Source organism: Miscanthus floridulus, chromosome 5 (genome assembly GCF_019320115.1).
Source record: "Miscanthus floridulus cultivar M001 chromosome 5, ASM1932011v1, whole genome shotgun sequence".
NCBI classification, from domain to species: domain Eukaryota; kingdom Viridiplantae; phylum Streptophyta; class Magnoliopsida; order Poales; family Poaceae; genus Miscanthus; species Miscanthus floridulus.
In genome coordinates, this window is record NC_089584.1 from 125,547,937 (window position 1) to 125,559,750 (window position 11,814).

The 11,814-nt window shown below is 45.0% G+C and overlaps 1 protein-coding gene and 1 pseudogene across 1 annotated transcript; both read left to right on the forward strand.

The window, feature by feature from the left end:
• Positions 1 to 9,142: 9,142 nt before the first annotated feature.
• LOC136455295 (uncharacterized) lies at positions 9,143 to 10,694 on the forward strand (annotated as a pseudogene).
• Positions 10,695 to 10,706: 12 nt separating this feature from the next.
• Positions 10,707 to 11,764, forward strand: LOC136453462 (uncharacterized). Its single transcript, XM_066454031.1, has 2 exons — positions 10,707 to 11,602; positions 11,692 to 11,764. Exons 1-2 carry the CDS (start codon positions 10,731 to 10,733, stop codon positions 11,732 to 11,734), a joined length of 915 nt encoding a protein of 304 aa, XP_066310128.1. The 5' UTR covers positions 10,707 to 10,730; the 3' UTR covers positions 11,735 to 11,764.
• The last annotated feature ends 50 nt before the right edge of the window (positions 11,765 to 11,814 follow it).

Sequence of the window (11,814 nt, forward strand, 5' to 3'; positions counted from 1 at the left end):
AACAGACAGTGTCTCCCAGATGCCCTCATGGCGGTATGGTGCCTCCTACAGATTTGGTCTGCCATTGCTTCACAAAGCCATTCGGCGAAGGGTCGAGCATGACACCCAGTGACCTTACTCCTATAGCTAGAGTGCTCGATGCTATCATAAGGAGGACCCTCCTTCCGAGGATAGGATATCGCGAGGGGTTGACTCGCATTTAGTTGTGGCTACTGAATGCCCTAATGCAGCAGACTGTATTTGATGTCTGGGATCCCTTACTTTTAGAGATGGAGGATACTATTGCAGATAGATTCAGAGATCATCGGCAGCTGCCATATGCTCACTAGATTACATTCTTGATTCATAGAGCAGTTACAGTGAGGCCACTTGAGATGCTCGCAGAGTACAATGGTGCTACTACAGAGTTCCCTACATACAACATGACTCAGATACTCCGTCATAGTATAGGGAGGACACCTAGCCAGTCGTGCCGTCATCTAGAGGTGCCAGAGACTGTAGCCTAGTAGGATGAGACCATCAAGGGTATAGCAGCTATAGAGGAGGAGCAGTTAGATGCTCAGTAGGAGGGGATGATCGAGAGCGACCCTAGTGACAGCTCAGATGATGACTACGAGGCTATCCATCAGATGTCTCCACGATGACATGACCATGAGGTCGGTAGCTCTAGTTTAGCTCCACCTACACCATAGATAGATCCCGCTCTCCTTGCTATACTTGAGCGGATGAGGTAGGATCAGGCTTGCTAGGCCTAGGAGACCGCTGCTACATTTGCATAGTTCTAGACTAGGTAGGATGAGTTCCAGCAACAGCAGTAGGTTATACAGCAGCAGCAGGCCATGCATCACCAGCAGCTTCTCATGCAGCAGCAGCTCCTTGGATTTATGCAGCATGTTGTGATAGCTATTAGGGCTCCACCGCCACAGCCTTCACCCTAGATCGGCCAGCCTGCCACCACTTCTATGACTCTAGCTTTATAGCCCAGTGGGCTTCAGAGTCAGGGACAGCCACCAGCACTGTTTCCTTTTCCTACAGAGCAGGTGTCCTAGTGTTTTGCCTCGCCAGTGCTAGCCCCGCAGTTCATACCTTTTCAGACGGGCTTCACACCGGCTCAGACTTCCTCGCTGCTTGTGCTAGAAACTATAGTCTCTAGGAGCCTTGGTGCTACATTCAGTGAGTTGACAGGGCAGCCTACTCTACCATATCTACATGTCCCAGGTCCTTCCACAGCTGCACCTATTATTGGGACTACAGAGACGCTCCCTTCCTTAGTTGCATCATTAGAGCCGCCTGCTTCAGTCATACCTACAGAGTCTCAGGCCGCACCAGTCCCTGATCCAACCTAGACCGCTTCAGCATCGCTTCCAACTATAGAGGGTCAGACAGCTCAAAGCTCAGGATTAGATGATGATGGCACATAGTTCTAGCTCGCTCCTCGTACCTCAACGCTCGACTCGTCCACTGCAGCCCCACCGACTGACCCTTAGGTTTTGGTGTTTGATGCTAAAGGGGGAGAGGAATCGAGTATGTTAGACTTAGGGGGAGTGACTTATCTAGGGGAGCTTAGTTTATCTATTATATTTAGTTTTTATGTGTGATACACTATTATACATTCATGTGTTTACTTTCATGCATCAAACTATATTTATGTGATAGTGATATCTATATGATCGTGATATTTGACATGTGTGCTCTCTACTTTGAATTATTTATATGTCATATCACTTGTGTTATGCTCATTTGCTTTGCTTCTGCGTTTTACTCCGATGTAAATAAGCTTTATTACTTGTACTCATGCTTATTTCATATCTTTGGAGTATATTATGTTGGCTTGGGTCATATAAGCTAGCCTAACTCTTTTGTTCTTATTGTCAAAAGCTTATATGAATCAAGCATGTTAAAAACATCATCTCTTTCACATACTCAAGGTTGTATTGTCATCAATCACCAAAGAGGGAGATTGAAAGCATCTAGGCCCTTAGTTGAGTTTCGGTGATTAATGACAATACGTGATTACTATGACTAACGTGTGTTTGCAGATGCAATTAAGTTAGGTCACGGTAATGGCAATTGATTGAGCAATCATGGTTGTCATGCCCCTACGATGGAAATCGTTTCGGTTTTCAAAGGATGGACGACAAAGTTAAGGATGGACTAGTTCTAAGTGTCGTTTGGTGTTGAGAAGACACTTAAAGTAGTTTAGGACTTTGTTTTTCCTTTGGCCGTACTATTAAGGGGGGGTATGGATGGGTAGCTTGACCTAGGTGAGTCTAGTAAGTTAGGTGTGGTGCACACTTGTTAAATCTAGCAATATATAGCTCCTAAAAAGCCCTTAGATCAATTGGAGCAAACTTCATTCACATATGATTGCAAGTTGGAAGTGAATGAAGGGTCAAATGCTGACCGGACGCTAGTTTCAATGTGACCGGATGCTGGCGCAGAGTCCGGTCAGTTCATTTGATCAAGGTGAAGTTATCTGAAGTGACCGAACGCTGAGAGGTGAGTGACCGAATGATAGGTGCTAGAGTCCGATCAACTCCAGTAAGGTCCTAGAGAGGGAGAATCCTAATTGGACGTGTTCGGTCAGTGCTGACTGGATGCTGGTCAGGTTCTGGCTACTGACCGGACGCTGAGCAGCAAAGTGACTGGACGTTGAGGGTCTAGAGTCCGGTCAACATCAGTAAGGTTCTAGAGGACAGTTTCGTGACCGGACGCTGGCCAGTGTCCGGTCACAACTTAAACTGCACAGAGGCGGGTGAATTGACCGAAGCGTCCGGTCACTTTGATCGGAGCATCCGATCACCCCGTAGAGGCACATAACAGTTTGTTTTGAATGAGGGGTTATAAATACTTCCTCTATTCACTCAAGGGATCACTTTTGCTCATTTCAACAGCTGAAAACACCATTGAGAGTGTCAAGAAGAGCAAGGTCCTAGTGAGGTGATTGAGATTTGAGAATCCAAAAGAGAGCCCTCATTAGTGAAAGCAAGAGTAGCAAAGTGTGCATCCACCCTTCTCATTAGGCTTATCGTGGTTAAGTGAGAGTTCGTGCTTGTTACTCTTAGTGATCACCATCACCTAGACGGTTTGGTGATGATTAAGAGATTGATGATCATTCGGCGGAGCTTGTGGATGACCTAACTCAAGTTGTGAGCGGTTGTGGGTGATTCACCGCGACAGAGTGTCAAAGAATTAACCCGTAGAGAGTATTTAATCCTTGCACGGATCAAGAAGGAGCTACACCCTTGCGTGGGTGTTCCAATGAGGACTAGTGGGGAGTGGCGACTCTCTGATACCTCGACAAAACATCGTCGCGTTCTTCCTTCTCTCTTTACTTTGAGCATTTACTTTGAGCAATTCAATTCTTGTTTTTACATTCATAGAGTTGACATGCTAGAGTAGGTTTGAAACTTAGGTTGCAAGACTTTTTGTACAGTAGAACATTAGAAACACTTTCTAGGCACAAGGGGTGAAGTGGGTTAACCATAGAGTTTAATTATTGCAAAGAAATTTAGAATTAGCCCAATTCATCTATCTTTTGGGCATCTTGATCCTTTTAACATATTTTAATAAATGATTTACGGTGTAACACCGAGGGTGTTACACTATGTCTATAGCAGAAAGTGGTGCTAGCAATCTAGTAAAGAAATTGAGAAGTGGACGCTATGTCTATAGCAGAAAGCGGTGCTAGCAGTGTATATCTGCTCGTTTATGCTTAAATTTAGCTTATATTGGTATTTATACTAAAATATTGTGAGAGAAAAATACTGTTTTATGATAGACATATTAAATTTGTAGCATAGGGAAAGAACCACGTGATAGATGTGGGGTCTTATTGTCTTCCTCAACTTTAGGAACAGGAAAAATGCCTGTGCTTTCCTCATCGATTGGGCACATCAGTATAAATTATTCTTGTGCAAAAGCTGCAAGCTTCTGTTTGCATCTATATATCATCACCAGCATCTCTCCTACGTGCTGCTCATACAAACGATAGTGGACATTGCTAACTACCTGGTTAATACTTGATTAATTCAAGCAGCGTCAGTTAACTCAAGTCTGAGATAGGACAACAACGGAATAGGGAATCATAAGGGAAAGTACTGATGTGGCCACCCTCTTTGTAAGCAGCCACACGTTAGTGCACAGCAAATTATAGATTCATGAATTGCATATTATACTCCCTCTATTATAAATTATAAGATATTTTGGTTTTTCTATATATATAATTTTTGCTATACACTTTAGATATACACTATGTCTGGATACATAATTAAAGTAATGTATTTAAAAAAGTCAAAACATCTTATAATTTAGAACGGAGAGAGTATAAATTAAATATATAAATAAAAGTTGGGACAAAAGGAGCATCCAATGTATGCTTATAAGGAGAAGGCAGTGGATGATACTTGCTGTTACCACAGAAGCATCATAACAGTAGAGAAAACGAAGTCATAAATTCAGTGTGCTCTGTTCATGCAATCAAGTACTAACAAACAGTATCTGGGGATCCAATCAAAACAGTTACTGTACTAGCTACTATCCGATGTCCACCATAAAGAACAAGGCGGCGATGTTGATGATGGTGGCTCTATATATGCACCACACAGCGTAGTACAGTCTACCACCTGCATGCTGTCGCCTAACCACACAAACATGATTTAAAATGGCATCATGATCATCGTCGATGAAGAATATATATATATATATATATATATATATATATATATATATATATATATATATATATATATATATATATATATATATATATATATATAACTGAAAAAAGGTTAGCATATATTTTTTGAAACAAAAAGGTTAACATATACACCTGTTCCCCATTTTTTTAGATTAGACTAGTAGCTGGAAGATCGATCGATGATACCAAACACTGACGAGCTGATGACAATGGGAACCTGCTACTGTGCTACATGATTGCATGTGATACTGTAGTTACTAGACAGGCACAGAAAATTGCAAGAAATTCAGGCCCCGTTTAGTTCCGAAAATTTTTGGCTTTTGGCTACTGTAGTACTTTCGTTTGTATTTGACAAAAATTGTCTAATTATGGACTATTTAGGCTTAAAAGATTCGTCTCACGATTTCTCGGCTAACTATGTAATTAGTTTTTTTTCGTCTACATTTAGTACTCCATGCATGTGCCGCAAGATTCGATGTGACGAGGAATCTTAAAAAATTTTAGGTTTTGGGTTGCATCTAAACAGGCCCTCAAGATTCCTGCACTACTAGCAGTAGTTAAGCCTTAGTCTTGCGCAATACTCCGTATGGTGCAAGCCAGGGGAGGCTATATATATAGCAGGCATACTAGTAGCCGTCTATATGCAAATAATTTCAGACAAGACCTGACAATAATAATATATATATGATATTCCAAGGCAGCAATTCCGTCCGGCAAGAACACGGCACGGGCCGCCTGTGATCGACCAGCTGCAGGACCCAGGAAGATCGAGTAGGATCGGAGGAGGTCGCTGCGCCTCGCCGGTGGTGTGGCCGCCTGCACAGTGCAATTGCACGGTGGGGCCGGGACGCGCGCGGCGGAGCAACGGCGACGCATGGCACCGACGCGGAAAGAGAAAAGGAGAAAAAAAAAAGAGACGCTGGCAAGCAGCAGGCAGGCGGGCAGGCAGCCAAGTTGCGGCCTGGTACGGTATGCATACCCACACAGCGCGATACAGTGGCGGCACGAGCGCGGAGAGGCCCGCGCACCGGGTGATGCCGCTGGGGCTGGACACACAGGAACATGGAGGGATCCCATACGTACAGGGCACGCGAGGGTGAGCAGCGGCTCGTCGGCTTTTCCTGATTCCTCCCCTCCCAGGCTGCAGGCCAAAGTGTGGACATGGCTAAGCGTTTGCTTGACCCACACAGATCGAGAGAGCCCTTCGTTGACAAAGTGAGGGAGAAATAAAGCCGAAGATTGTCTCCAACAATAAATTCATATGGGCACCCAAACTTAAAATGAGTAGTAAAAGACCTAAAATCAGTTTTCAACAGAGTACATATACACACAAATCCAAATATGAGCATCCTGTCTCTTGGAAACCCATCCGCAGAAAGGATTCTCTTTTGGGTCTTGTTGTTGGAGAAGATGTCGAATATGTAGTGAACCTTTTGCCTCTAGCGCTACCCAAAGGATGAATGTGTCTTGTATTTTGGGTGTTGTTGGAGATAGCCTGGCCAAGTGCCTGTTTAGTTCCCAAAATTTTGCAAAATTTTTCAAGATTCCCCGTCACATCAAATCTTTGACGCATGCATGAAGTATTAAATATAAATAAAAAATAAAACTAATTACATAGTTTAGACGAAATTCACAAGACGAATCTTTTAAGCCTAATTAGACTATGATTAGACACTAATTACCCAATAACAACGAAAGTACTACGGTACCATTTTCCAAAAATTTTCGCCAACTAAACGAGACCCAAGAGAGAGACCACTAACCACTGTTCATCTTCGTCTTGGATCTCTTATATGTATAGATCTGAAAGCAATACAAGCACTCGGTCAGAGAGGTCATATGGAAAACAAGAAATGCTCATCAGATCCGGGCCTGTTTAGATGGCGAAAAATTTTGCAAAATGTCACTGTAGCATTTTTCGTTGTTATTTGGCAATTAATGTCCAATCATAGTCCAATTATGCTTAAAAGATTCGTCTCGTGAATTTCGTCTAAACTGTGTAATTAGTTTTATTTTTTATTTATATTTAATGCTTCATGCATGCGTCCAAAGATTCGATGTGACGAAGAATCTTGAAAAATTTAGCATTTTGGAAGGGAACTAAACTGGACCAATTGGGCAACAGCTGAGACTGTACTGGATGATAAATTAGGCTCTATAGAGTTATTATATATTTATCCTTATCTCTGGAAGTGGGTACTAAACTAAAACTTGAGAAAAATATTTTAAAAAATTGTGTAATTAGACAAATTAAAGGAGAGAGATAAATGACTGATCGACCTACCGTTCAATTATTATGTAGAGCTAGCGAGGTTACCAGAGAGAGAGAGAGAGAGAGAGAGAGAGAGAGAGAGAGAGAGAGAGAGAGAGAGAGATTGAGTTTTGAGAGAGAGAGATTGAGTTTTGAGAGGAGGCTTCGCAATTGGCATGCAAATTCGCAAAAGGACCACGCGCACTGGCAACGGGCAGATGCGTGCGTCGATCTCTGGGAGAGCCGGCAGAGACCAGAGAGGACGCAGTGCACGGCGGATCAAGCGGCGCGTGAGAAAGAGATGGCGGCAGTCAGTGTGACAGTGAGTGAGTGGGCGGAGTGCACGTGTGGCCATAGTTTCAGAGCGCCTGCATGCCGTGCCATGGACCTCCGTGGCGCCGTCTGGTGACTGATCTCCCCTCCGTGCTGCATCCGCAGTCTACAGTCCCATCCGCCGTCCGGGACCAGCGCAGAGATCTTCTCCTCCTCCCCGCGTCCGCGTCCTTTTTATTTAAAGGTCAAACACTCAAACCCCTCCCGCATGGTGCATGCCTAGCCGACCGACTATTCCCTCGCACCCCTCCCTTCTCGTCGCCGTTAGACTGTCTCCAACAAACAGAACCCAAAAACAGGACGCATAGCTGGTTTGGGTCACGAACAGCACAAAGGCGTATGACCCAAAACTTTTAGTTTCCAACAGCGGACGTAATCCTCCATGGAGCTCGCCCCCATCCCAATCTCAGGCGAGCCCGCCGCCTTGGGCACCCGGCCTCGGTCGTTCCCATCCTCGACCCTGTGCCCTGCCTCCTCGCGCTCGCCGCCGAGCGCGCCCAGGCCACCGACGGGGGCTGTGGGAGCAGCAGCGGCAGTGGGGACGAGGAGCCTGAGTCCCCCGGAGGCACCAGCAGTAGCTGGTGGTTCCCCTCCCCGTCGCCGGCCAGACAGCAGCACCGGCGCCGGCATGGCGGCGCTGGCGCTGGCGCCAGCGGGGATGGGATCTCGGGGTTCGCCGTGTGCCTGAGCCTGCTCGTCCGGTCCAGCTTCGCCGGCAGCCGGCGCTGGTGCCAGCCGCCGGACCCCTCCACGGTGGGAGAGCCACCGGCGACTCGCGTCGGCCGGAGCAGCAGCGCCAGCGATTTGCGTCGGTGGAGAGACAAGACCCTTATTTGCCTACTCGTTGGCCTGGTACGCAAAATAAGTAGCATGTTTGCGTCTTCCGTTGGAGGCTGATTTTTTGAGCCAAAACACCGTACACGACGTAGTTTTGCGTCTGCATCTCATCGTTGGAGACAGTCTTACAAACCACAAGAGAGGTACTAGCTGACAACACACGCACGCCCCCTCCCTCCTATACATACATGCATTGGCGGATTTGGGCCCCGGGCTGCCCGGGCTGCAGCCCGGGGCGAGGCCCATGAGCAATGGAAAATTGTTTTATAAAAATGGCACAAAAAGGGCTTTCAGCCCGTTAGCCCACCCCGAGCAGGCCGTCGCAGCAGCCAGCAGGCCAGCAGCGGCTCCCGTCTCGCGTTTTGGCCTTCCAGCTCCTTGGCCGCCGCCGTCCTCGCCTGCATTACTGCTCGCCTGGCAGGACTCCAGCCTCCAGCCTCGGAGCCCGCTGCCTCCACGGCTCCACGGCAGCCGCCACCCGCCACTCCGCCAGGACTGCTCCCCGCGACGGCCATCCGACGGCGCTAGCGCGACCTGCCGAGTGCCGACCTCCGTCCGCGTCCCGGCTGCGCCTTCGCTGGCCGCGCGCCCGCGCGCCGCGCCTCCCGGCCTCCCATCTCCCGTGTGGCCGTGTCCGCCTCCCTGTGCCACGGCGACGCCGGCCGCGCGCCGCGCCCGCACGGCCGCACCAGCTGGCCGCTGGCCCCCTGGCGGCCTGGCCCCCTGGCCCCGTGGCCCCTGCAGCCCTGCTGGCTGCTGGACTGCTGCTGCCCACCCCCACCCGGCCACCCCCTTGCTGGCTGGCGGCTGCTGTGATGTCTGCTGTCTGCTGGATGACTGGATCCATGAAAATATGAAATAGGTTGATTTCTACTCTTTAGTTTCATTTCTTTTTGAAAATTGCTCCATGATTGCTACCTTTTACATTGCAAAGTCATGAATATTTCATTTCATTGAGCAGGTCTGTCATTGAACATTTGAGTCTTACTTTTCAATTGCAACATTTCATACCTTATAATGGAGAAATACTATGCCAAAAAAGATGCGTCAAAGAGTAGTGTCGAAACCATAGAGAGCCGGGTTGAGCAAAAAAGACCACGGATTGAACTTGATATGAGAGATATAGTTGCCGATCCAGGAGAAAGGAAGCCAATTGATGATTTTCATCATGACATTAGGGATGAGGCAAGGAGAGCATATCTACAAATAGGTCCATATAGGCCAGCTGGTCATAAGTTTCCAAAAACTAAAAAAGATGGTAAAGGCCAATCAAGAGGATTTGTTGGATCATGGTTTGATCAATTTGATTGGTTAGAGTACAGTGTAGCCAAGGATGCAGCTTATTGCTTTTATTGCTATCTCTTTAAGCCACAACAAGCTGGGTTTCATAGTAATGATACATTCACCAAAGTTGGGTTTAGAAATTGGAAGAATGCAAAGGATTCTTTCAAGGAGCATGCTCAATCAATTGATGGCTTTCATAATAATGCAAGAAAGCGTGCACTTGATTTCAAAAATCAGCGGCAAAGTGTTGAACATGTGTGGACTGTTACAAGTGCAGCAGAAGAGGAGGCATATAAAGCTCGTTTAACTATCATGTTAGGCATTGCTAGATTCCTCCTTTTGCAAGCTCTAGCCTTTCGTGGACATGATGAGTCTAAAACATCAAGAAATAAAGGGAACTTTATGGAGATGCTTGAATGGTACAGAAAGAAGGATCCTAAGGCTGCACTTGTGACCGGTGAAAATGCTCCAGGGAATAATCAAATGAGTTGTCCAATGGTTCAGAAAGATTTGGCTAGGGCTTGTGCAGAGGAGACAAGTGAGTTAATTAAAAGTGAAATAGGAGATCGTTGGTTTGCGGTGCTTGTTGATGAGGCTCGTGATGCATCTATTAAGGAACAAATGGCTGTGGTTGTGAGGTATATACCTCCTCTCCATTTGGTTATTTCGTTGGTTTTGTTTTGTTGCTTTCAAGTAACACTATTTTCTCTTTTCTCTTGTAGGTTTGTCAATGATAAAGGAAGTGTGATTGAGAGGTTTCTTGGCATTGAACATGTTTCTGACACCACATCAACCTCACTAAAAAAAGCATTGGATACTATGCTTAGAAGATATGGTCTATCTATTTCCAAGATTAGAGGGCAAGGATATGATGGAGCTTCAAATATGAGAGGGCAATTTCATGGGTTACAAAGACTGGTATTGAACGAAAACCCATATGCCTTTTACATTCACTGTTTTGCTCATCAATTGCAGCTTGTGGTAGTTTCTGTAGCCAAGTGTTGTGGCTCAACTTTTGATTTCTTTAATTATGTCACTTCAATCGTCAATGTTGTTAGTGCTTCTTGCAAGAGGAAAGATCAACTCCTTCAAAGTCACCATGATAAGCTTGTTGAGCAGTTAGATAGTGGTACTATTTTTTCTGGGAGAGGGAAAAACCAAGAAATTAGTCTTGCTAGGCCTGGTGATACACGGTGGGGTACACATCATAAAACATTGGCACGTCTTATGATCATGTGGTCCTCTGTATTGGAGGTGTTGGAGAATATCAGTGAAGATGGAACTGATGGGGAAAAAAAAACTACAGCCTCTGGATTGATTCAAAGAATGGAGTCATTTGAATTTGTGTTCATATTACATCTTATGATCAGAGTATTGGGGATGACTCAAGACCTGTCACAATGTTTGCAAAAAAAAAATCAAAACATTGTTCGTGCAATAGGATTAATTGGCTCTGTGATGAGAAATATGAATGAAATGAGGGAAAATGGTTGGGAAGCTCTTTTTGAAGAGGTAAAGGAGTTTTGCCTCCTCAACAACATAGAAATTCCTAATATGGAAGATATGATACCAGTTAGAGGTCGTTCGAGATGTCGTGGTGCTAAATTAGTGAGTTACTACCATCATTTTCATCATGGAATTTTCAATGTTGTGATTGATCAAGTTTATTGTGAGTTAAACAATCGATTTCCAGAAAGATCAACTCAACTCTTGAGATGTGTTGCTTGTCTTGATCCGAGGGATTCTTTTGCCAACTTTGAGGTACAAAAGTTAGTTGAGCTTGCTAAAATTTATAAAGATGACTTCTGTGATTATGACTGCATAAAGCTTGCGGGTGACCTTCGTATATTCATTGATGAAGTCAGAAATGATGATAATTTTGACAATTGTACTGATCTTGGTAACCTTGCTGAGAAGATGGTTCAGACTGAAAGAGATACAACTTTTCCTTTGGTGTATCGTCTCATTGAACTTGCATTGATTTTGCCGGTGGCAACAGCAACAGTTGAAAGAGCCTTCTCTGCTATGAATATTATCAAGACCGAGCGAAGAAATAAAATGAATGATGATTGGCTGAATAGTAGCATGATTTGCTTTATTGAGCGGGATTTGTTTGCATCGATTGAAGATGAAAAAATTCTAAAGCGCTTTCAAGGCTTAAGAAACCGTAAGATGAATTTGCCAAATGAGGGCTCAAGGTGCGTGTTGTTTACTTGTATTAATCTATTTCAATATATAATGTTATCTTGTTTTATAAATGGCTGAGATGTTGAAATTGTTTATGTAGAATTGAGGATGTCGGTGCAAGTGGAAGTGGTGTTAATTCATGAAGACATGTATGGTTCTTTTTTTTGTCATGGAAGACTCGTAATTTGGTACTTTTCTACCTTCAATGTTCTACGTATTGTTT